The sequence below is a fragment of the Euprymna scolopes genome, unplaced genomic scaffold (assembly GCF_053919585.1).
Source record: "Euprymna scolopes isolate OS-2025 unplaced genomic scaffold, ASM5391958v1 sca535, whole genome shotgun sequence".
Taxonomy (NCBI): Eukaryota; Metazoa; Mollusca; class Cephalopoda; order Sepiida; family Sepiolidae; genus Euprymna; species Euprymna scolopes.
Genome location: NW_027633586.1, coordinates 244 through 27,268, shown reverse-complemented (window position 1 = coordinate 27,268; position 27,025 = coordinate 244). Strand labels below are relative to the sequence as shown.

General features: G+C 33.8%; 1 protein-coding gene across 1 annotated transcript in view; it reads right to left on the bottom strand.

The window, feature by feature from the left end:
* LOC145275015 (uncharacterized) overlaps positions 1-26,602 on the bottom strand; it is a gene marked incomplete at both ends in the record, with an annotated part of 35,629 nt that extends 9,027 nt beyond the window's left edge. Inside the window, 6 exons of the mRNA XM_080127552.1 lie at positions 776-1,450; positions 2,243-7,137; positions 9,390-9,488; positions 22,718-22,922; positions 25,910-26,154; positions 26,501-26,602. Of these exons, the coding sequence (XP_079983678.1) occupies positions 776-1,450; positions 2,243-7,137; positions 9,390-9,488; positions 22,718-22,922; positions 25,910-26,154; positions 26,501-26,602 (6,221 nt within the window). The remainder of the gene's footprint in view (positions 1-775; positions 1,451-2,242; positions 7,138-9,389; positions 9,489-22,717; positions 22,923-25,909; positions 26,155-26,500) is intronic.
* Between the last annotated feature and the right edge of the window lie 423 nt (positions 26,603-27,025).

Here is a 27,025-nt window from a genome sequence, read left to right as displayed (position 1 = left end):
ATATTGTTGTTTGTAGCATTGTTGTTTTTGGTGCTGTTGTTGTTTCTTCTGCTGTTGTTAATTTAAGTGCAGTTGTTGTTTCTTCTGCTGTTATGAATTCAGTTGCTGATGTTGTCTCAGGTTGTTGTGTTGTTTCTGGTATTAAGGTTGTTTCTGGTGCAAGTTTTGTTGTTAGAAACCGTGTTGTTTGTGGTTCTGTTGTTGTTTGTTGAGCTGTTGTTGTTTCTGGTGATGATATTGTTGTTTGTAGCATTGTTGTTTCTGGTGCTGTTGTTGTTTCTTCTGCTGTTGTAAATTTAAGTGCTGTTGTTGTTTCTTCTGCTGTTGTGAATTCAGTTGCTGATGTTGTCTCAGGTGGTTGTGTTGTTTCTGGTATTGAGGTTGTTTCTGGTGCGTGTGTTGTTTCTGGTGATAGTGTTGTTGTTGTTAGTACCTGTGTTGTTTGTGGTTCTGTTGTTGTTTGTTGAGCTGTTGTTGTTTCTGGTGACGATATTGTTGTTTGTAGCATTGTTATTTCTGGTGCTGTTGTTGTTTCTTCTGCTGTTGTAAATTTAAGTGCTGTTGTTGTTTCTTCTGCTGTTGTGAATTCAGTTGCTGATGTTGTCTCAGGTTGTTGTGTTGTTTCTGGTATTGAGGTTGTTTCTGGTGCAAGTGTTGTTTCTGGTGCAAGTGCTGTTGTTAGTACGTGTGTGGTTTGTGGTTGTGTTGTTGTTTGTTGAGCTGTTGTTGTTTCTGGTGATGATATTGTTGTTTGTAGCATTGTCGTTTCTGGTGCTGTTGTTGTTTCTCCTGGTGTTGTTAATTTTAGTGCTGTTGTTGTTTCTTCTGCTGTTGTGAATTCAGTTGCTGATGTTGTCTCAGGTGGTTCTGTAGTTTCTGGTATTGAAGTTGTTTCTTGTGCAAGTGTTGTTTCTGGTGCAAGTGTTGTTGTTAGTACCTGTGTTGTTTGTGATTCGGTTGTTGTTTGTTGAGCTGTTGTTGTTTCTGGAGATGATATTTTTGTTTGTAGCATTGTTGTTTCTGGTGCTGTTGTTGTTTCGTCTTCTGTTGTAAATTTAAGGGCTGTTGTAGTTTCTTCTGCTGTTGTGAATTCAGTTGCTGATGTTGTCTCAGGTGGTTGTGTTGTTTCTGGCATTGAGGTGATTTCTGGTACAAGTGTTGTTTCTGGTGCAAGTGTTGTTGTTAGTACCTGTGTTGTTTGTGGTTCTGTTGTTGTTTGTTGAGCTGTTGTTGTTTCAGGTGATGATATTGTTGTTTGTAGCATTGTTGTTTCTGGTGCTGTTGTTGTTTCTTCTGCTGTTGTTAATGTAAGTGCTGTTGTTGTTTCTTCTGCTGTTGTGAATTCAGTTGCTGATGTTGTCTCAGGTGGTTGTGTTGTTTCTGGTATTGAGGTTGTTACTGGTGCAAGTGTTGTTTCTGGTGATAGTGTTGTTGTTGTTGTTGTTAGTACCTGTGTGGTTTGGGGTTCTGTTGTTTGTTGAGCTGTCGTTGTTTCTGGTGATGATATTGTTGTTTGTAGCGTTGTTGTCTCTGGTGCTGTTGTTGTTTCTTCTGCTGTTGTAAATTTAAGTGCTGTTGTTGTTTCTTCTGCTGTTGTAAATTTAAGTGCTGTCGTTGTTTCTGGTGATGATATTGTTGTTTGTAGCATTGTTGTCTCTGGTGCTGTTGTTGTTTCTTCTGCTGTTGTAAATTTAAGTGCTGTTGTTGTTTCTTCTGCTGTTGTAAATTCAGTTACTGATGTTGTCCCAGGTGGTTGTGTTGTTTCTGGTATTGAGGTTGTTTCTGGTGCAAGTGTTGTTTCTGGTGCATATGTTGTCGTTAGAACCCGTGTTGTTTGTGGTTCTGTTGTTGTTTGTTGAGCTGTTGTTGTTTCTGGTGATGATATTGTTGTTTGTAGCATTGTTGTTTCTGGTGCTGTTGTTGTTTCTTCTGCTGTTGTAAATTTAAGTGCTGTTGTTGTTTCTTCTGCTGTTGTGAATTCAGTTGCTGATGTTGTCTCAGGTGGTTGTGTTGTTTCTGCTATTGAGGTTGTTTCTGGTGCGTGTGTTGTTTCTGGTGATAGTGTTGCTGTTGTTAGTACCTGTGTTGTTTGTGGTTCTGTTGTTGTTTGTTGAGCTGTTGTTGTTTCTGGTGATGATATTGTTGTTTGTAGCATTGTTATTTCTGGTGCTGTTGTTGTTTCTTCTGCTGTTGTAAATTTAAGTGCTGTTGTTGTTTCTTCTGCTGTTGTGAATTCAGTTGCTGATGTTGTCTCAGGTGGTTGTGTTGTTTCTGGTATTGAGGTTGTTTCTGGTGCAAGTGTTGTTTCTGGTGCAAGTGTTGTTGTTAGTACGTGTGTGGTTTGTGGTTGTGTTGTTGTTTGTTGAGATGTTGTTGTTTCTGGTGATAATATTGTTGTTTGTAGCATTGTTGTTTCTGGTGCTGTTGTTGTTTCTCCTGGTGTTGTTAATTTTAGTGCTGTTGTTGTTTCTTCTGCTGTTGTGAATTCAGTTGCTGATGTTGTCTCAGGTGGTTCTGTAGTTTCTGGTATTGAAGTTGTTTCTGGTGCAAGTGTTGTTTCTGGTGCAAGTGTTGTTGTAAGTACCTGTGTTGTTTGTGATTCGGTTGTTGTTTGTTGAGCTGTTGTTGTTTCTGGAGATGATATTGTTTTTTGTAGCATTGTTGTTTCTGGTGCTGTTGTTGTTTCGTCTTCTGTTGTAAATTTAAGGGCTGTTGTAGTTTCTTCTGCTGTTGTGAATTCAGTTGCTGATGTTGTCTCAGGTGGTTGTGTTGTTTCTGGTATCGAGGTTGTTTCTGGTGCGTGTGTGGTTTCTGGTGCATATGTTGTCGTTAGAACCCGTGTTGTTTGTGGTTCTGTTGTTGTTTGTTGAGCTGTTGTTGTTTCTGGTGATGATATTTTTGTTTGTAGCATTGTTGTTTCTGGTGCTGTTGTTGTTTCTTCTGCTGTTGTTAATTTAAGTGCTGTTGTTGTTTCTTCTGCTGTTGTGAATTCAGTTGCTGATGTTGTCTCAGGTGGTTGTGTTGTTTCTGGCATTGAGGTGATTTCTGGTACAAGTGTTGTTTCTGGTGCAAGTGTTGTTGTTAGTACCTGTGTTGTTTGTGGTTCTGTTGTTGTTTGTTGAGCTGTTGTTGTTTCTGGTGATGATATTGTTGTTTGTAGCATTGTTGTTTCTGGTGCTGTTGTTGTTTCTTCTGCTGTTGTTAATGTAAGTGCTGTTGTTGTTTCTTCTGCTGTTGTGAATTCAGTTGCTGATGTTGTCTCAGGTGGTTGTGTTGTTTCTGGTATTGAGGTTGTTACTGGTGCAAGTGTTGTTTCTGGTGATAGTGTTGTTGTTGCTGTTGTTAGTACCTGTGTGGTTTGGGGTTCTGTTGTTTGTTGAGCTGTCGTTGTTTCTGGTGATGATATTGTTGTTTGTAGCATTGTTGTCTCTGGTGCTGTTGTTGTTTCTTCTGCTGTTGTAAATTTAAGTGCTGTTGTTGTTTCTTCTGCTGTTGTAAATTTAAGTGCTGTCGTTGTTTCTGGTGATGATATTGTTGTTTGTAGCATTGTTGTCTCTGGTGCTGTTGTTGTTTCTTCTGCTGTTGTAAATTTAAGTGCTGTTGTTGTTTCTTCTGCTGTTGTTAATTCAGTTGCTGATGTTGTCCCAGGTGGTTGTGTTGTTTCTGGTATTGAGGTTGTTTCTGGTGCAAGTGTTGTTTCTGGTGCAAGTGTTGTTGTTAGAACCCGTGTTGTTTGTGGTTCTGTTGTTGTTTGTTGAACTGTTGTTGTTTCTGGTGATGATATTGTTGTTTGTAGCATTGTTGTTTCTGGTGCTGGTGTTGTTTTTTCTTCTGTTGTAAATTTAAGTGCTGTTGTTGTTTCTTCTGCTGTTGTGAATTCAGTTGCTGATGTTGTCCCAGGTTGTTGTGTTGTTTCTGGTATTGAGGTTGTTTCTGGTGCGTGTGTTATTTCTGGTGCCAGTGATGTTGTTTGTACCTGTGTTGTTTGTGGTTCTGTTGTTGTTTGTTGAGCTGTTGTTGTTTCTGGTGATGATATTATTGTTTGTAGCATTGTTGTTTCTGGTGCTGTTGTTGTTTCTTCTGCTGTTGTTAATTTAAGTGCTGTTGTTGTTTCTTCTGCTGTTGTGAATTCAGTTGCTGATGTTGTTCCAGGTGGTTGTGTTGTTTCTGGTATTGAGGTTGTTCTGGTTCTTTGTGCTTGTGTTATTTCTGGTGCAAGAATTGTTGTTGGTCCATATGTTGTTTGCGGTTCTGTTGTTGTCTCTGGTTCTGTGGTTTTTTTATGAGCTGTTTTTGTTTCTGATAATGATGTTTTTTGTAGCGTTGTTGTCTTTTGTGCTCTTGTTGTTTTATGTTCTTCTGTGGATTTAGGCACCAATGTTGTTCCAGGTGCTTGTGTTGTGACTGGTGCTATTGTTGTGGACTTGTTTGCTGTTGTTGTTACTTGTCTTTTTGTTGTTCCTTGTTTGTATGTCATTTCTGGTGATGATGAGCTTGGCATTGTACTTGCCTTTGGTGCTATTATTGTTTCTGGTTCTGTCGTTTCTGGTGATGATGATACTGGTTCATGTGTGTCCTCTGTTTTTGTTGTTCTTTCTCGTGCTGGTGTTTTCAATGGTTCTGCTGTTTCTGGTGCTGGTGTTGTTCCTGGTGTTTGTATTGTTTCTGGTGTTGATTTTGTTCCCACATTCTGTGTTGTTACTTGTGCTGGTGTTGTTTCTGGTGATGTTATTGTTTTTACTGTTGTTGACTTTTGTGCTGTGGTTGTTTTCGGCACTAGTGTTGTTGCTGGTGCTCTTCTTGTCTCTGGTGCTGGTGTTGTTTCTGTTGGTATAGTCGTTTCTGGTGTTAGTGTTGTTCTTTTTAGTGTTGTTGTCTCTAGTGTTGCAGTTGTTTTTCGTGCTGTCTTTTCTGGTGACGATGTCCTTGGTTTCTGTGTTGTTACTTGTACTGTTTTTGTTGTTCTTTGTAATGCTGTTGTCTCGGGTTTTGTCATAGATTCTTTTGTTGTTGTTTCCGGTGCCAGTCTTGTTCCTGGTGCTTGTGTGGTTACTGGTGCTGGTGTTATTTCTGCTGCTGTTGTTGATTTTCGTGATAGGGTTGTTCTATGTGCCATTGTTGATTTTGTTGTTGTTACTTTGGCTATTGTTGTTTCAGATGCTTGTGTTGTTTCTAGGGTTAAGGTTGTTACTGCTACCTGTGATGTTTTTGGTGCCAGTGTTGTTTGTGGTCTCTGAGATGTTTCTGGTGTTTTTTTTGTTTCTTGTGCTGTTGTTGCTAGTGCTAGTATTATTTCAGATGCTGGTGTTTTTCTTGATTTCTGTGTTGTTTCTGCTGCTGTTGATGTTTTGGGTGATGATAGTATCATTTGTACTGCTGTTCTCATGTGTTTGAGCATTGTTGTTGTTTCCTGCGCTAGTGTTGTTCCTGGTGCTTGTGTTGTTCGTGGTTTCTGTGTTGTTTCAAGTATTGTTTTTGTTTTTTGTGCTTGTGTTGGTCCTTTAACTTGTGTTGTTTCTGGTGCTTGTGTCGTTTCTAGTTCATGTGTTGTTTTACATGTTGTTATTATTTCAGATGATGATAATGTTCTTTGTATTGTTGTTGTCTTTGATGTTTTTGCTGCATCTTGAGCTTTTGTTGTTTGTGGTACTGGTGTTGTCCCAGGACCTTGTGTAATTTCTGGTGCTGAGGTTGTTCTTGGTACTTGTGTTGTTTCTAGTTCTGGTGTTGTCCCTGGTTTTTGTGTTGTTTCTGGTGATGATGGGTTTTTTCTTACCATTGCGGTCACTGGTGCTGTTGTTGTTTCTTGTGTTGCTGTTGTTTCCTGTGCTTTTGTTGTTTCTGGTGTTTGTGTTGTCTCCAGTACTTTTGTTGTTTTTTTTTCTGTTATTGTTACTTGTGTTGATCTTGTTGCTTGCACTGTCGTTGTCTCTGGTACTGTTATTATTTTTTGTCTTGTTCTTGTTTCTGGTGCTGAAGTTGTTCCTGCTGCTTGTGTAGTTACTGTTGTTGGTGTTGCTCCCGGTTTTTGTGCTGTTTCAGATGCTGTTATTGTTTCTTTTGATGATGTTTTTCTTTGTACTGTTGCCTCTGGTGCTTTTGTTGTTTCTTGCGTTGTTGTTGTTCTTATTGTTGCCGGCACTGATGTTGTTCCTGGTGCTTGTGTAATTTCTGGTGCTGAGGTTGTTTCTGATACTTGTTTTGTTACTGGTTTCAAAATTGTTGCTGGTGCTGTTGTTGTTGTTTCTGGTGATGATGATATATTTTGTGTCCTTGTTGTATCTAGTACTATTGTTGTTTTTGCTTTTTCTTGTGCAATTGTTTCAGGGGTTGTTGTTGTTCCTAGTGCTTGTGTTGTTTTTGAGGCTGAAGTTGTTCCTGGTGCTTGTGTTGTTCCTAGTGATGATGTAGTTCCTGATGCTTGTGTTGTTTTTGGTGATGAGATTGTTTCTAGTGCTAATGTTGTTTTGGGTGTTGTTTGTGTTGTCTCTGGGGCTAATGCTGTTCCTGGTGCTGTCCTTTGTTCTGGTACAGCTGTTGTTTTTGGTGCTTCAGTTGTTTCCAGTACTATTGTTGCATTTGGTGCAGTTGTTGTCCTTTTTACTGCTGTTGCTTTAGGTACCGTTCTTGTTTTTTGTATCATTATTTTTTCTGGTATTGGTGATGTTACTGGTGCTTGAGTTGCTTCTGGTGCTAGTATTGTCTTTTGTTCTCTTGTTGTTTCTGCTGCCGATGTTATTCTCGGTGATTGAGTTGTTATATGCACCATTGTTGTTTCTGGTTTTAGTGTTGTTCTTGTTACTCCTTGTGTCGTTACTGGTGTTGATGTTTTTTCTAGTACTAGCGTTGTCCCTAGTATTGTTTTTGGTCTTGTTATTATTTCCTGTGTTGATGATTTTTTTCCTGCAAATGTTGTCCTTGTCCGTGCAGGTTTTTCTTCTGAGAGCAATCTCATTCCTGGTACAGGTGTTTTTCCTGGTATTTTCATCATTGTAACTGAGTGTACATTTGATGTTCTCAACGGTGGTAATAATGTTGTTGAAAATGATAAAGCTCTTGATCTTGTCACTACCTTACCCGCAAACGATGTTTCAGTTGGTTCATCTACTCTTGTTGTTGGAACACTTAACTCTGTACCTGAGTTAAAGAATGTTCAATTGAGATAACACTTACCTCCTTATTTTCATATTACTTTATCATGAAATAATATATTATTTATTTTAATTTTGTATTGCAATGCATTTAATATATTAACGTCAGATAATTTCGAAATTCTCATGGTAGGAAATGTACTTTTAAGTAAAAACAGAAAACATATTCTGGTTTAACCATAATTAATTCCTAGAGTGAAAGCATTAAAAACAGTTACATGACAAAAGTATACACATGATGCTGAAAACGATAACCTTTTATAATACTTCTTATATATACTGGTCTGACTCAATTTATAACAAGGGATTCTATATGGGAAATGTAGGACTAAAACACAGAACGCCAAAAATCAAACGAACACATACAATTTAAGGATATGGTATGATGTTTATTCTATACGATTTAAAATTCCGAGGATACATACACGTATATACGTATAAAATCGGTTTCAAACATAGTAAGTGATATAACTTGGCTGATCGAAATAAATAGATACTGGGGCGTAATAAAACCAAAACCAACAACTCTGCGTAATAGTAGCTAGAGCAAGCATTGTTTGATTATAAAAATAATCGTCAAATAAACTGAAATCCATGCAACTGGCCTGTTGATTTTCCAAAGGATTGTAAAACAAACATTCTGAACAGTTTACTGACCATATTTTATTACTACTTTATATATATATATATATATATATATATATATATATATATATATATATATATATATATGTTTATTTTTAAGAAAAATAACACTTCGTTGTTAGGTTTCTAAATTTAAAAGAATTTTAAAAAGTGGAACTATATTTTAATCTCTAATCGCAGCCAACGTACATCACAAACGGACTTTTAATCTTGAGCCTTTAACATTGGGCAGATATTTTCACTGAACAAGAAAAATTGCCTTCGACAAGTACAAAAGAAAGAGAATGAAAAGAACATGGTTTGATTACTTACCCATTCTGCTTTTCTTTTCTTTTTTTTTTTTTTTTTTTAATTTTTTGGATTACCGTAAAAATTATATAATGAAACGCTCCCAAAAATTTTCTCGAATCCGATACAATTACAGATTCTTTTTTAAATTCCTGATTCAGATACAATCACCGATTTGGATTATTTTAAAATTCCATAATATGTGATATATTTATTTATTTATTTATTTATTATTATTATTATTATTATTATTATTATTATTATTATTATTATTATTAATAATAATAATAATAATAATAATAATAATAATAATAATAATAATAATAATGTTTTCTTGTCAGATTAACGTAAAAAATTATGCATACATTTTCGCCAACATAAAAATTACATTTTAGATCTATAGATTTTAATTTTAGTGACAGTGGAAAATCAATTTTTCTGATAACCCTAAACGGTCCAATTTTTCCGATTCCTGATTCCGATTCCGATTAATCGTCCCATTCTCAAACACAAAAAATGCACTTCACTGGGAGAGGGAGGGAACTATAGATGCTAATTTTATTGGGAATTTAAAACCAATATTTATTGGTTTATCATTAATATCAGCAATGGAAAAATATTTTTTTGACAGAAGCTAAACAAAAAAGCAAAAAGGTAAAGAATAGACACACATTTTTCTGACCTCCCCCCTCCAAAGTTCCGATTATTCCGATTCTAGATTCGGATTAATCGGGCCAACACTAATATATATATATATATATATATATATATATATATATATATATATATATATATATATATATATAAGGTAAATCTCTATATTCCAAATTTCAAGATGTTGACCATTTTACCGCTTATTTCTTTAAGTACATTGAAATGTGTTATTCTTGACAACATCTGTTTCGTAGCGCAGGATCATTCATGTAATTATTATGTCAATTTTCAAATTTATTCCGCGCTTAACTCATCAAAAGAAAAAATAACTTATCAATTTTAAAAGAAAATAAAGGAATATGGCCACGATTGCATAACTCGAAATTGGAAGAGAAGTTGCAATTACTTTTCCATTTGTTACGCCATGTTTGAATATATATATATATATATATATATATATATATATATATATATATATATATATATATATATATATATATATATTAGTTTTTGAACAATTTTAATTGTGCTGTTAACAAATATACAGTTGTCTGAATATGAACAGCTGTACTATTTTATATATTTTAGAAAAATGATGTAAGAGAAAAATGAACAAATTAATCGTAAATGCACCATTAAAATAAATCTTACTTTCAGGTGGAGTAGTCATGAAGAAAGGACTTGTAGTTGGTGGACCTTTTGTTGTTGTTGTAGGTAAAGCCAGGGTAGATGTTGTCCATCCAGATGTCACTGAAATACGTACACAGCATTAAAAATTATATTATACTGTTCTTTTTTATTTATTCCAGAATACAAAAAGAAAGGCGCTGTTTTACAATTTGTCATTGTTCTGAGGGAGACAACTCGTTCATTTGTTCACCTCATAATTTAGGACGCTAATAATGCTGTTAGTAAGTTTACACGAGCGGTTTACAAAAACATACTTTTATGCTTTTTTATTTTTTGGAGGGGTACATTCAATTATAGAAATTATATAGTTTTTTAACAGGTGCTTGCTTCTGCAGTTTAATTAACCGTTTTTCCGTAAGTAACGCGCCGACATTAACCGAGCAGAAGAACTGTTTAATATTTCACAAACATTCTTCTTACATGGGGGGGGGGGCACCATACTTCCTGACGCCCCTACACCGCTCTTAGTAAATAGAATGTTTGTGAAATATTAAACGGTTCTTCTTTTCGGATTGTCGGCGCGTTACTTACAGAAAAACTGTCAATTAAACTGCATATGCACCTGTTAAAAAAACTATACAAGTTTTATGATTGAATACACCCCCCCCCCAAAAAAAAAATTATGTTTTGTAAACCGCTCGTGTAAATTTACTGACAGTATTTATTAGCGTCCTAAATTATGAGATGAAAAAATGAACGAATCTCTTAGTAAAAGAGAGATATCTCCCTCAGAATAATGACAAATTGTTAAACAGCGCCAAAGGAAATACATTCATATTAAAAAGAGTTCCACTTGAAAACTTTTATTCATAGCAGGAAACATTTTAAGAGATTAATGTAGTTTACTGCAAATCCAAGAAAGTTAGTTAAATTTTCATTCGCACAAGTAAAATCCAAGGGAATCGCGTAATTGGAAGATGGGCAAAATAATCCAAAAGGCAGAAATCCGTGGAATAATTCACAAATAGGTACAAGAAAAAGGGGAAAGAATTCCAATAATATTATTAAAAGAAAGATAAAATGTGCGTAATATATATATATATATATATATATATATATATATATATATATATATATATATATATATATATATATATATATATATATATATATATATATATACTAGACTACCTGTGACCCGTTGTGTCAGTATGTTATATTAGCTATGGAATTCATGTATGAGCGTGACACTTGTGACGTAAAGAAAATAGTTTTTTTTTGACATAACAGAAACATTTCTATGAAAGTATATTGAAATGAAAAATCACGGACAGATCACTCAAACATGAAAAAAATCCTCTCCATTCGTGTAAAGTTACCTATTTTTCCGAATAATCGCTAAAAATCGAAAATTAAACATGATTTTTGTACGCCGACGAAAGTCATTTAGCAGCAAAAACGCACATGAACCTACCGATGAGAAATATAAGAATGAAAAACCCATATTGGAATCCTTCAACCAAGTTATAGAAACTTAAAATCTAAAAAACAAAAAAATTAATAAAACCTGAAGCAAAAAAATAAAACCTAAATAAATAAAATAAAACTAATATTGAAACAGATTAGTAAATGTGTCAACATATTTACCGTTTTCTCACAACTATTTTGTATCCAGAAATGTAAACAAAAAATAAGGAAGGAAGGAAGGAAGGAAGGAAGGAAAAGGGACCAATAGAGAGTAGTAGTAGTAGTAGTAGTAGTAGTAGTAGTCTTGGCTTTACTACAATTGTTTTTATGTTTTGTCAACGGGTTAAAGTTGTTTAGTTGTAAGAAAACAGCGACAGTATAGTTGTAATAAAGAATAGTTGCAAAACACCCCCATTCTTCTCATGTTTATTTAACATGGGAAGAATGGGGGTGTTTTGCAACTAATTTCGAAATAATAACGTTATTTCAGTGCGCTGGTCAAAATCTGCAAAAGAAGCGATTTGCGCAACCGGATGTTGTAAACCGGAAAGTGGGTTACATCACTCATTACAAGGTCATTTGAGTTATATATATATATATATATATATATATATATATATATATATATATATATATACGTATATTTATTTATATTTTACATGTATTGTGTTCTTACTTGCATCAGCATGATTCAGTAGAGAATTCATGTTGAAATATTTCGTATCTCTTTGTCAAGCATCTGTTCGATTTTTAAATGTGCACAATATCGTTATTGTAAAATGAGAAAATTCCGCAAAAATTGGAAATTAATTTATTTATCTTAAATCTATTATATTAACTTATTTTAATACTTTATAATGTACCATATTTGTGTTGATAAAGAATATTATTTAAAAAATTTTATTTTTAATATTTTATCTTTATTTTTCTTGTATTTATAATTGATTCTCATTTGTTTACGTATTTAATTTATTTTCTGCGATTTTATTAAAAAAGAAACAGCTTTTTGAAATGGTTAAAGGGAGACAATACGTAACACATTAATGCGCATGTGCCCATATACATACGCATACATACATACATACGTACATACACGTATATATATTTATTAATTTTGTTGTTAGTGTAATTTTTCTAAGCGTTATTGGTTTTCATATTAATTATATTTATATTACGTGTATTTGTATACATTTTATTATTCAGCTCAAACAAGTCAACAAGGCAGTGGTGTGGTGTGCAGAGGGTTGGTGATAGAGGGTGGCCCCGGGAACGTATCATTTTTGAGAGGCATACCTCTTTTTCTCATAATATTTATTAGTACTACGACTTGTAATGAGTGTTTGGGGCATAAAATGAAAGAGTTGGCCCCACGAATCACCAGGGAATCACAACAACTCAATACGCCACTGCTGCCAGATGAGAATATTAGAATGCTAACAATCAAATGAGTAAGTTAATCTTATTTCAAACAGTATGTATCGATCCACACTTGCAGTTCATGATCGAACTGGTGTTGCGAATTGGTGTTGGGGCTGGATATTCTGCAAGTCTATTTCTCAACATAAGTGGAGGTTGGTCGCCAGCCCATTTCCACGACGTAGTCTACCTTCAAGTGCTCTGTTCATACTCTGCGGAGAAGTCAGGCTTGGTAATGGTGATAGCAGCAAAATTGGTCTTGCTGAGATGTGGAAAAGTCACTTCACCTGCACTAGACACAGCTACTCCTCCCAGTCACTTGATTGCACCCAGTCCAAGTGATAACTTAAATCTCAGTAAGTATCCATCCACAACTATTCTAATGCTCTGCATTGCATCAAGGTTCACTTGCACCATTCCTATTCCAGAGCAGCTAAGTGTGCTTTATCTGCTGTGGGCACTGGGGTCGTTTTCCTCATCCATTCCTTGCAACACGACTTGCGGACCAGTGACTGTGTACATCCAGTATCTACTAGAGCTGTACGTGATAGTCCATTGATGTGAACAGTGATAACTGGCAATGCACCTTTTACACCAGTTTGGGGGATGAGATTGGCGCTGAATTCTCGCCCCCCCCTTGCTCATGTCCTGGACAAAATCAAGCTATGTGCCCTCACCGCTGACATCAATAGTATGTGATAGGTTTTCGAGGCTTGACACCAATATCTCTTCCTGTCACACTAGCCAGCAGGCAATCGCTTGCTCTACAATTGAGTCCATTGCACTTGTAACAACGCTGTGAAGTGTCCGTCTCTTTAGGTGTAATTTGTGTCAATTGTGCAGCTAATGCAACTTGATTTAGAACTCCTGTGCAGTTCTTTAAAATGGCACGAGCGTGCGCCAGCACATGTGATAGGTCTAGGTTATCCATCTGGGAGCATGCTCATAACAATTCTGCCGCATATTTTGGCAATCTAGCAATGAATGCATATTGCAGGCGATGATCCAATACACCCCCAAAAAGGATTGCAGACCTGTGTAGTTCTGCTAAAAATATGTCAACTGTTTTACCTAGTTGGAGGCAGCATGCTGCAAAAACTGCTTCCATGCAGCGAAAGGATCTATAGCAAAGACTATGTGCAGTGTTTTCTTTATACACTCAAAATCAGCCTGCTTTTCCTCACTTAGTTGCTGGTACACAGCATATGCACAGCCTGACAAGCACATCGGAATAATGCACTCGATGCACTTCACTCCACTCAGCTGGCATATTAGTTTAGCTTTCGCCAACCACTCTCTGCTTATCTCGGCATTGTTTCCAGTCGTCCTGAACTTGTCCTTGCCACTGGACTCAAATAGTGTTGATTCAGGAGAGGTATGGTTGGGAATTGCACAATCTCTGCCACACAATTATATGCACAATTGCCCTTACAGGGGGTATCCTTTGTCTCTTGAGATTGAACGAAAGCATCGTCATCGTCGTCACCAACCACTCCACTATTGACTGTCTGGATTCACTGCCATCAAATACAGGTCATGATGGCCGAACTAGCTTGTTGCTTCATGAGAGAAGAGAGAGTGCCAAAAAATATAATTATATCACACATGAGGGCACTCTCCTGAACAAATTTGTCCATGCAATACCGTCGAATCGACACGCTATGCCACCGAACAATATCATTGAATCGACATGCCATGTTCTCGAGCAACACCATCGACCGACATGACACACCACCAAACAATCTTGTCGAATCAATACACCACTGAAAAATTTCGTCAAATCGACACACGATGGTATGAAATACAGTAACACAAAATACGTTATTAGAGTATTATTTTTCAATTGCCTCCGAATGACACATCAGCCCGTTTTTTGATAGTTATTGGGTGAAACTCAATCGTCCATTTAGAGTAAGATGGATGTAGCTTATTAGCAGACTTTTGATTTGCAATCTAAAGGTCCCGGGTTCGCTTTTTACTGCAGGTAGACCTGACTCATACACTGGCACACAATTCTTGTGCGCTTCTGCACATGATCGTCACAAGTTATACCAGTTCCCTTGACCCCAAAATAGCACACGACTCAGTCGAATTAAGAGTAGCTACTAGTTCTGAACACATCGAGAGAATAAATAAAGAAAACCCCACAGCAGTCTCACTGCGTGGCATGACATATTAGGATCGACCTTGAATAAATGGAAAGATGGCGAAACCTATCTACGTTGTAATGAAATGTTAACTGAAGAAAAGCTGGACTTTTCTAGATGTTGAGATAGACAACATCTATAGCAGTGATGAATCTATTAATGATGTTGACACTCCACCAAAAATTGACCATGTATTAATAGTGGAGGGGGGGCAGGACGATAATCGATAGTGACAAAAATTCTTGAAAGAAAGTCAAAATTCTTTCATGACGCTTAAAAAGCCGAGTTTTATAACAACCTCTGTGTGCTGAAAGAAAAAAAAGAACTCTTTAACTTGCATTTTCTTAAAGCCAGCGACTTATTAGCAATTAGCAATTCAGCCAGGGAGTTCAAGGAGATTCCCAATCTTGACAGATGCGCTCTTGTCAAGTTGTCAAGCCCAGTAGCCTAGGGAATCATCATAATTACTGGCAGCAGTACCTAGACGATCCTTTTCAGAACTAAGTACCAAACTATCTATGGGATGCAAATCGTTTTTTTAAGGACGATTCAAGTGATCTGAATGTGATACACACGTCATTCTACTGCTATCTGCCTTCTGAAACTTCCCTCTCAGCCTGTAACTCCAGTTCCTGCAACACCAGATCCAGTGGTTCCAGCTACCTATCGATGTGCGCCTCCTTGCTCCAGTGCTCATCGACGTCTACCTCCTTGTTGCAGTGCCCACTGATGTCCAGCTACCTGTTCCAGTGCCCACTGACGTCCAGCTGCCAGTTTCAGTGCCTGTCGACGTCCAGTACCCTGTTGAGGTCCAGCTACCTATTCCAACATCAGATCCCATCTATACGACTTGTACCAACTTGAGGCACGTCATCATACTTTAGGGACGCCTGAGCTTCAATCTAGTGAGGCGCCCATCTTCGCTCTGAAACGATCCAGATACACGGTTTTTGTTGCCTTACGATTTATTGTTTTTTCTGTGGTAAATAAAATACACGATTTCTATTGTCTGTAACTATGCATCTATATTTTTCATCTTAGTTGTACGGTCGATTGGTACCTCACCTATCAGCCTGCTGCAACAGTTGTCTGTCTACTTCACATTTTACAGGTCTGGAAGAGTTTCCTCTTTTCCTCCTGTTGGACATGTATGTATGGAACCCAAGAACAAAAAATTTTTTTTTTCTTTTGATGTTATGTAACTGTAATCTTTCGATCCTAAGGAAGTAGAGTTTGTAATAATTATAATCCTTTTAATTGATAAACATTCGTGTCAAAATATACCTGATTGTGTGTTTAGTTGTAAAATATATTTTTTTTACTTTATGTCTGTATGCATATGTGGAAGGAAATGTGGTGTCTATGAAAACGCATTTGATGTTCTCTAGAATTATTATTATTATTATTATTATTATTATTATTATTAGAGTGTCACTGCTTATCAAGGTTCAGATGCTACTCGAGGATAATAGTTAGACATCTCAGTGATAATTGGTAATGATGGAAATTGGGTACGGTCTGATTATTAAAGAGGACGGCTTAACAAGAACTTGTTTACATAAACTTGAAAATGACCATATTGTAATCAGTTGAGAAGTAGCCATACAATATTATATTCTACAGACTGGAAGTTCTAGGAAAGAAACTTTATTTATGGAATTTTCGTTTAGTTTTACACACAGATACAGAGTAAGAAAAATTGTTGATAGTGATTATAGCTAGACGAGTGTTTGTTCTAACATTTTACTGGGGAGGGCATAGATCGAAGCTCAGTCGAGCACCTGTCACAAAAATAACGATACAACAGAGTAGGTTCTGTAGTTGAACTGTTTTATAATTTAGGAATAGTATGTTTCTAACTTAATACTAAGTTTGTGGCTATTGTAAACTGTATATTACTAAATCTAACAGATAATTTTGTCTCACACATGTAATGCACATTTAGTGCAAAAATATAATAAATATCATTAGGGAATATCATAAGTAATGCATGGTGATTGTATTTGGATGAGTGTATTTGAAACTGTAAAAAAGAAATATATCACTAATATTGATAAATTAAAAATCTTGTTTTATTGTAGATATTTATCTTAATGACACAAAAAATATATGCTAAAATATTTATCACTTTTGAGATTCAGTTATTTAAAAAATTTTTTTTTTACACGGTGGTCACCACTTATCAAGGCCCGGAAGCCACTCAGGGATAATGGTTATTGCAAGTACAGTACGTTAGTGTGGAGATTTAATGAAGTGTTTACTTAAGAGGGCGGTTTATTAGGGATTTGTTAATGTTGGACTTGAAGACATCCAAGTTGTAGTCAGGTGGGAAGCAGGCAGACGGAACAGAGTTCAACATGCGTGCAGTTCTAAGAAAGAAGCTTTGTTCATTGAATCCACCTTTTGATTTAGGCACGGATAAAGAGTGGGGGAAATTTTTCACAGTGGATTCAGCTAGACGGGTGTTTTTCATGAAAGATTGGCGAGGGAGGACCAGAGATTGGAGTTCAGACGAGCACCTGCCATGGAAATAACGATAAAACAAGGATAGGCTCGCAACGTCTCTTCTGTGGGAGAGAGGTTGCAGGGTAGAGAAAAGGGCCCCCCCCCCACTAAGCCACAAAGTCTATTTTGTACTCTGTCAAGGCAGGATAGGCTGTTTTTAGCAGCTCCTGCCCAGATATGGCAGCAGTATTCCATCCTTGGACGTACTTGGCTTTTATATAGATAGAGAATTGCATCAGTAGTGAGATATTTTCTGGAGCGGTAGAAGGATCCCACCATCTTTCCAGCGACCTTGGCAACAGACTTGATGTACGTGTTCCATTTCAGATCAGAAGTAATGGTCAAACCCAGAAGCTTGTCAAAACACGGGGCTTCTCCTAAACGAGAGCCATCCATTTCAATTGATGCCAGATGGGTTATGTTTGATAAACTTTCATTTTAATCGTTCTAATAAGCAGCAATGTTCAATTAAGTCAACAAATGAACTATCTATTATTAAACTACTATTTATCACTCACATCCACTATATTTTATGTCGTTTGCTACTCCGCTTTAATTTTATATTTTGTATCTGTACACTGTTTAAAGCTTATTCTGCATGTTGAATATTGCAAATATATTTGTAGATTGTCTTTTTGTATTGACAGGTGGTTTCTTAAGATGGGAATGTTTTTAGCATCTAATTAAAGAATTGTATAATTTTAGTTAGAGCATGAGTAAGTTCGTATGTTCGTCATGTGTGAAAAATCACGCATTGCAGTCATTTTTTAGTTTAATTCGTCTCTTTAAAGAGTTATTGTCTACATATGGATTATGTCTTTTTTAAGATTGATTTAATGAAGTCCAGTGAGTAGACTTGTTGCGTCAATTTTTCATAGATATAATCATGGAAGTACGAGCAAATAAATTTGATGCATATGATAATACTAAAATGTTCCGTATTTGTTAATTCAGGAAATGCTTGCATGTAAGAATTCTGTACAAGCTTGGATATCTTCCTTATGCAGGATGTCTGTATAGAAAGACATATACATCAATGATAACTAAATGTGCTTCTTCTGGGAGTGTAAGTATTTGTTTTAGTGTGTTGAAGAAATGGTTGGTATCTTGAATATGAACTCGGATATTTGTAAATAGAATGTTTATGTTATCAATATCGATCCTGTGAGTTTGACGACTTTTGGATACTGCAATTTTAATTGGATGGATTTTAACGGAAGGATTTTAAGAGTTTGTAGATGTAATTTGTGCAGTTATGGTTAGTTTTAGTATAGATGATTTTTTCATATGTGAGTTTTGAAAGTTTGTGTAATTTAGAGGTATTATAAAATATTATCTGATGAATAGGAGTGAGATAATTAGTGATTTTTTTAGTGAGGACAAAGTTTTTGTATTGGATTAGTTCTGTTTGGTATATATATAATCTGTTTGGTATATATAATCTGTTTGGTATATATATATATATATATATATATATATATATATATATATATATATATATATATATATATATATATATATATTGAATCGTATAGAATTAACCAGAATATATTAATAAAGGAAATCCAAAACTATATTAGTAATGTATAAAATCTATTATTAAAAAAAAAATGTATATATATATATGAATATTTTTAACTTTTATATATTTTTAATTTTAAATAAATAAGAATATAAATATATATAATACTAATCATAGTAGGGGGTGATAAGTAGTAAAATAGATTAATCCTAATCTTATAAATACAAGACTGGTAAATTAAAAAATATATCCATGTTGAATTAACATAAATAGTCTAATTAAATTAATAACGAGTAGGAAAGTAGATCTAATATCTGTAACATTTTTTTTTGTTCTTGTAATTAAGGGAGGTGGTGTTTGGTCAACACTGCTGGGGGAGCCATGGATTAATTTAATCTTTTGTTTTTAAATCCCTGAAACAGTGTTTTATGGTAAACAACTGATGACCTCTTAAATTAATATTAGGAATGTAGTAAATTCGAGAGAGAAAGTTGATACATTGATTGCAGGTGACTTAATTACTTACTGACTAAATAGTTTTCTAACGAATGATAAAAATATAAACATTAAATAAATTTTTTTTTATATAGTTTTAAAGGTTAAAAAACTTCCAAGACTATATATATAGAGAGTGGAAGGTTGTTTTATTTGTAAGAACCTTGGAATTGTAGTTCTGCTTTAGTGGTATTTTTATTGTTTATTATTTTAATTGTCCCACCTTTTTCAGCCATTATGATGATTATTTATTTGTATTTTGGATTAATATATTGGTAGTACATTACTCTAGATCTAGTGTCTGAAAAGGGTGTCACGAAGCATGCAGTAAACATGCATTTAAAATATTTAAATTAATGCTAACATTTTATAAAACAGTTCCTAAAATTTTAAGATATACGGCTATATTTTTCTTAATTCAAAAATTTAAATAATTAATTAATATACTCAAATATATTTAAATATAAATATAACTTTATTAAGAATTCATATAATGTAAATGGTCGCTAAGAAAATTTATAATGAATACTGGTGCTGGTGTTGTTACTTCAGGAGTTGTTATTGTTACTTTAGAAGTTGGTCTAGCAGTTTGAAGTGTTGTTTCACTTAGTGCTGATGTTGAAATTGTTGAAAAGATATTTTAATTGAAAACATTTTTAATGATTAGCCTATTATTGCATTTAAGCTGAGTTTATGAAACTATACACAAAAATATACATTAGTTTTGGGATTGAGTTATATTTGAATATAAATCTATATTATTTCTCATAATTAGCTGCAAATTATAATTAGCTGGACAAGTCATCAGTATATCACTTAACAGTCTATTTATCTTATTCTTTCTCATTAGATCAACTAAGAGTATAAGCGAGCACTAAAGAGTATAAGCGATTTTCTCTCCAGTTTATATATGCAGTTTATTTGAAAAAAATTGTTTTCAAATTAGTTAGAAAAAGATTACGTCTCTTCTCTTTTATATTACAGAAATAATATAGAAGAAAAGATATATTTTAGTTATGCAAGAAGAATTGATACATCTAAAGACGTGCAATGAGAATTAAAAGTAATTTGCTTTAAAATCAAAATCAGAGAATTCTCCGCTCTTAATGAAAATTTCAGTATTTATTAATTAATTAATAAATTACTTCGAATTTGAAGTATTTATTTTATTATATAATATAAAGATTTTTTTCGGATAAATTCAATTACTTTTCCTCCTCCCCTAATATCAAGGCAGAAATAGTTTCGTTATACCCATAGGCGAAACTAAACGCCTATCTTTATAAAGAAATAATGCCCGATGATACAAATGAGGAAAATATTTAAGGATGGCCTCGTTAGGAAAAATTACTAAAAAAAATTGCTAATTTAAATGTAAAAAATGAAGTCAAAATGGATTAAATAATTGTAATGGTTGTGATCCAAGGGATTAAGAGAAGTAGTTGTTTTAGAAAGTAAAAGGTATATATTGGTGTTAATATATAATCAATAAGTCTATTTGCATCTCTAATTTTACATTTCCCGGGTGAATGTGTACATTGACAGCTGCACTATTACTAAATAAAATAAACGCTGAATAATAATAATAATAATAATAATAATAATAATAATAGTAGTAATAGTAGTAGTAGTAGTAGTAGTAGTAGTAGTAATAATAATAATAATAATAATAATAATAATAAAAACGTTTTCAATAACTCTTGGAGGAGGAATCCCTTTCCACCTTGTTCTATCTCTATCTAGGTATGGTTAAGTAGAGCTTAGGTGACTCTCAAGACCCTCTACCAATTGAGTTTTTGGCCTTCCTCTAATTGTTTTCCATTCTGTTACTCCGTATGTTCAGCTGTTGTTAGTATATCTCGAAAACTGACCTGACCATTTATATTTTGCTGTTAAACTGGTGGTAATGTTGTTGTTTACTTGCGTTGTCTGGTACGAGTATTTTTTTCTTTCACGTAGCCTAATGCCGAGCAACAATGCATTCGATTTTACATTGTGCCACTTTTAGCGTTTCTATTGCTGCATTATCAACTAAACATGTTTCGCTAGCATATGTCATAAGAGACATGATGCATTCATTGAACACTTTCTGCTTAATGTTCGTAGTAAAATTTCAAATGTATAACATTCATGATCTCAGCTAACTAATATCTTGTAAACATTTTGCATAGTCCTTTGTGTAGTTTTGTAGTCCGATGCCGGCTGATTGATTCAAACGAAAACATTTTGGTTGAAAGGATTTCATTTGCATTTGTGCAACTGACAGATATCACAAACACACCACATCATTTGTTGTGAAATATTAAAATTTATTTTACCATTTCATAAAAAAATATTTTTCAATGTGAAAATATGCAGCCACATTTATGCTTATTATGCAAAATTATTCTTTAATAATTACTAGCTGAACCTACTCGGCATTTCCCGGGATGTAACGAAGTTATTTCAGTTTTTAATCTTTATTTCTTTGCACTTCTTAAAATTTGAACTAGACAGCTCCTATTGCACCGTTAAATTCATACTGCGTTATTTCCTGATAAATTTTTATTTTTAGGTAATTATTTTATTTTTAAATTCTTAATATTATCGATCCTTTGGCCAGAAATGAGTAATTAATTAAATAAATTATCAATAAGAATGTTATTATATTGTCTAGAACATGATGCAACATTAGAAAATGAAAATGTGCTAAACAGAAGCAGTGAAAATGATATTTGGTCTGAATTTGAAAATCTGACAAGGTAACTTTATATGGTAAATAGAACTAGAATGAGTAAATGAACTTATAACAACTGCAAAAGTCATTTGGTGGGAAAATAGCATATTCTGCTAAATCCGTTTGACCTAATTTTATGCAGAAGAGAAGAACTGCATGTCTCAGAAATACTATGGGCTAAGTTAATATCGATTGTTATACAAATAGGAGCAATAAACAATATGCTACATAAAAAATCTCATGAATTCTAAAGATTATGTTTTGTATGAAAAACACTATCACTCAGCAAAGGCAACGTTTCAACTGTCTAAATCGATGTTCAATCATAAGCAAACGCAAAAATATGTATATTTATATATTTAGATATCAATATATATGCATAGGTGAATGTATGCGAACGTATAGAAATACTCGTACAATTGCTGTGGAACAGTAATTTTTCAAATTTTATTTTCAAATAACTTCATAATATTAACCTCTGAAAGAAACTACATAATTTTTTTATTACTCGCCCATAATGATCAGTAATGGTGGAATTTCGGTAGGGTTTAATTATTTAAGATAACAACAACAAGTACATTCACATTAGACTTAAAACGACCATGTTATAGTAAGCTGGGAAGCAGCCCCACGGTATTATGTTCTACAGATGGACAGTTCAAGGAAAGGAACCTTGCTCATAAAATTTTTGTTTAGTTTTAAATACAGATAGAGAGTAAGAGAAATTCTTGACAGTTGTTGTAGTTAGACGAGTATTTGTTGAGAATGTTTTAAAATATATATAATTCAGCAATACATACGATTTGAATGTGAAAATTAATGCCTGTGAAATTCATTATTGTTTAAAGCACCTTAAATATCATAGAAGTGAAACGATATATTTAAGGAAATCTCAGAACTAATTAAATTTCGGTATTTGTAAGAATCTGTGTTTAATTTGGAACAGGAGAGGAGAAATAATTCGTATTGGAACTGAGGATAAGTATGCAGTCTTAAATGACAACTTTCTTTTGACTATGTTCTGAATTTTACATCAATAATGAGGAAATTGTCTTTAAATAAATGAAACATTGCTACTCACTTGTTTCTTTGATACAAAGCTTAACAGAGGTTTTCACTTCAACGGGTTTATTAGGATTTTTAGGAACGATTGTAATTCTTAATACTGTCGCATCTGTATCAGGTGGAATGTTGACAAGTCTATTAGGTTTTACTGACACTTTAGTTGGTGTGAATGGAAGTCCTGCTGGAGTAGTTTCTACTCCAGGTACACCTGTAGTGGTTGCCTATGAAAATACAGAAATGACAAATAATATAAACAAATTCCAAATCTAATGATTAATACAACTCAGGTAAACACATTTATTACATTTTATGAGCCAAAAATACAACAGAAAAAGCGTAGTATTATAAATATATATATATATATATTACCCATTTTACAAATGGAATTATTCTTATCACAGTTAGTGTTTAAAAAAAAATATAATCATTAAAATTTTGTTTGCAGTTTAAATCTTGAAACATGCAGAACAACACATTTTCATTAATAAACATATGTTAGAGCATTCTCTGGAGACAAAATAAAATCTATTGCATAAAAATGCATCTAACAAAATGGAATAATATACAATAGTAAATACCTGAAGTAACAATTTTAACAGAAAGAAGAAATATTTTGTTTACATGTTTGATATTAAAAAAAAAACAAACAAACAAATAAACTTGGTAGTTGAGGACTGTGTTATCGTCGGAATTTTCCTGGCAATTAACATAAAACGCCGGAGAGTGCCGAACGGATGGCCAATTTTTAAAAATGAAAAATGTATTATTTCTGACATTACGTATCAATGAAATATTAATTGAAAAATGAAAGCAATATTCTTTTTGTTGTTACGAAAAAACACAATACATAATTATTAGACAATTTTTTTATGAAAATTTAAGAAAATTCCAATTCAAATTAAACAAAAAACTATCATTGTAAGGTAAGTTTAATGAATAAACATTTATTTTTTGAATAACAAACAGCAGAGAACAAACAGATTTATTTTTTTTAATAGGAATTTTTTGTTCAGATGAAGATAAATATTATATATATATATATATATATATATATATATATATATATATATATATATATATATATATATATATATATATATATATATATATATAACCGATGAGAGAAAATAAGTATTTGCTTAAATGACGTTGGCTGTTGCGATTTCATTGCCTCAGCCTTTTTACACCTTTCGACACCTTTCAGAATCTTTTCGGCGTTTTATGTAGACTGCTCAGAAAAATCTGACGATAGCATGGCCCTTGTTCTGCATAAGTATCAAAAACTTATATAATTTATTTATTTTAGTTTTACGGTGGACAGAAATGCAATCGTGTTCACATGTATGTCGTAACTATAATAACTATATTGTCATAATGACAATGATTCATACACATTTTGTGTTTTGTTTTTGTGGCAGTAGAGTGGAGGGGTGTTGCGGATATTACAAAGCAAGACTATTATAATTACATATACCTTTTATGAGACATTGATTAAAGAAGTTATTCTTTCAAGTCAAAATCTATTAAATGCGATGCTTTCCTTAAGGTAAGGGTGAAACAACCACTTTATATTAGGTGCTAATTTGAGAATTTTATTTCTTAACTGATAACTCTTGACTGATAAGCCATTAAGCAGTGAAGGATGATAATGGGAGTGTAAAGTTGTACATCTATTTTTGAACGGTGTCGTTATATTTTAACGGACCCAACACGTTGTAGACTCTGTCGTGAGGAAACAGAAGAAAGGATAAACTCGAAGCACTTTCTTTTTTTTTTTTTTTTTTTTTTTTTACAAAAACCTTTATATCTAGCGTTTCCACCAACGCATTTTTTTTCTAAATATTTAAACAGTTCATTTCTCCTTTTCCGGTGCGTATGACTTTTCGTCCCTACTCTGACGCCATCCACGTCTCGAATCCCTCTTCTCTGAATACTTATGTCTCGAACAAATCCTTTTCTGTTTTCCTACGCCTCGAACACGTCTCAAATCCTCTACGTCTCAAATACGTGCTTCTCTGAACGTGCGTCCTTTTTATCTCTGTTGTGACGTCACATTGCGCAGGAGGCTTGGTCATTTGCATATGGCTGCTACCGCTAACGCAGTGTTAGCGGCTTTGTTACAAAAGGTCTGCCTTTTTTGCGCCACGTGGGGGCTTGGCTGTCCTCTGATTCACCAGCTGTTTTACAGGCACTGTAGTAGTCAGCCAGGGAAAAGGAGAAGGCTGACGGTTGGTTGGTTGTTTGGGGATTGAAGTCCTTTGTATTTCTTTCGTGCACATTTTCAAATCAGTTCCAGAAGATTGTTCTTGTAGATAGGATAGGTTTGGGGCTCAGTTTGTAGGTCTACTCGATTCGTCAACGTATTTTACTCTCTCCTTAAAGTAACCCCCCCCCCCAAGAAAAGCTTTAAAAGGAGATAATAAAGAAAAGAATATTAGGGCGAGTAAACCCTAATGTATTTTAAATTTACTTAAACCGGTTAACCAGAAGATTCGACCGACTAGCCTTACGAGGTCATCGGCCATTAATAGGAAATCTATTGAAAAGAATACTATGTTCAAGAAAGAAGGAAAATCAAAACGAGATAATCAAACCCGAAATGATTTAAAGAGTGAATAACCTTAATCAGAAGAGAAAAAGATGAATATTTAACGATCACAATCAGCAAAAGAATTTAGTTAGAACTGATTTACTTAAAAAAAAGTAAATATTGGAGCGAAAAGACTGAAAAGAAAGACTTTTATAAATACATTTTATGAAAAACAGTTTTATATTAAATTTTTATTGCGTGTTCTTTATTTTCAGCCTTCAGACCAATATTGTTGGTTTTTTGCGGGGGGGGGAGTCATTAGTTTTTAGGTAGAAAAACGAAATTAAATCTCGTTTTCCTCAATTTTTGTCGTTCTGGGCGATAATTCATTCAAGAATTGTCTCTTATTTAGAAACTCCCTTTTTATGCATTTTATGTTTTCTGTGTTTATTAATTGTTACTTAACTTTGTTAACCGTCCCTTGGAAAATAAAACAACGTGTTTTATTTCTTTTTAACATAATTGGACTTAATTACTTTCTGGGTCTAGTTTGTCGTTTCTCCCTTTTTATTGCTCCTTTGTTGTTTCCCTTTTTTCATTTATTGTTACTAAAAGACAGATTTAGATGACGAAACTAAAATCTCATTACTATGTATACGAAGAGCAGTAACAATTTACCTGTGCAGTTGTAAGAAACTCAACAACGTATTCTTGGACATTAGTTGCATCGACCAGCGCAATTACACCTCCATCTTTCATCAAATCTCCAACAGTAATTGTAACCACCCTGTCGTCTTGTGTATCTGTTCTCCATCCAGAACCATTTGGTCTGATATCTCCTGGAATTCCACTTGGTTTCAGTGTAATAGAATCATCTGGCAATACTGTCTCATCGCCCATACTTTCCATTAGTTGACATGTCGCTGGAAAGAAATAAGCAGAATTGCAGACCTGACAATTTGTAAGCGACACCGTCTTTCAATTGATTTAATTTTCCTATTAAATAAAAATTGTACGTCTCGAATTTCGTAAATACAATATTTAATATGACATTATAAACTTCTGTAAAAGAAGCGAAACATTTAATAGGAAAACTTTTATAATGTTATTCGAGTGTTTAATGTGTTTAACTACAAATCTTATCTAATTTAAAAGTAAGATATGTTCAAAAACTTTGAAAATATCTATCACACACTGTATTACTTTTCAATAAACTTTTCGGCTTAGAAAAAAAATAATTCAGCGACTTTCTGATTAAAAAAAGCATACGTTTTAATGTGGTTGACAGAGATGGTACAGATGTAGTTATTTCTTTGGGTGAAGTCCAAGAAATTGTTACTTTTGAGATTGGTTGCTCTGTCGGTGGCGTACCTATTAATAAAAATAAAAAGTTAACATTATACAAAACATAATGTTGTTAAACATAATATCAAATGTGTTACAATGCGAATTTTTCAGATTAGAACATGCGGTACTCTAGCTTAATTTGATCCAGATTCTCGGGGATTCCCATCAAGCATGGATCGGGTGAGACCGGTTTAAGCCGAGCGTTGTAACAGACACAGACTAATTTAAAAACAAACAAACCGGAAAAATATCAATGCAAACAATAAAAAAAAATAAAAACCCACCTTTAAAGGACTGAAAATATGCTTATTTTCTTTATTTAAAAAAAATTTTTTTTTGCAAAATATTTATCAATGAAAAGCTTTTTTCTTTTCCCTTCAAGAAAAGATGAAAGTTTTATTTTTTAAGCGTAAATTGTTAGGTGTATGTACAAGTTTTTTTTTCAAG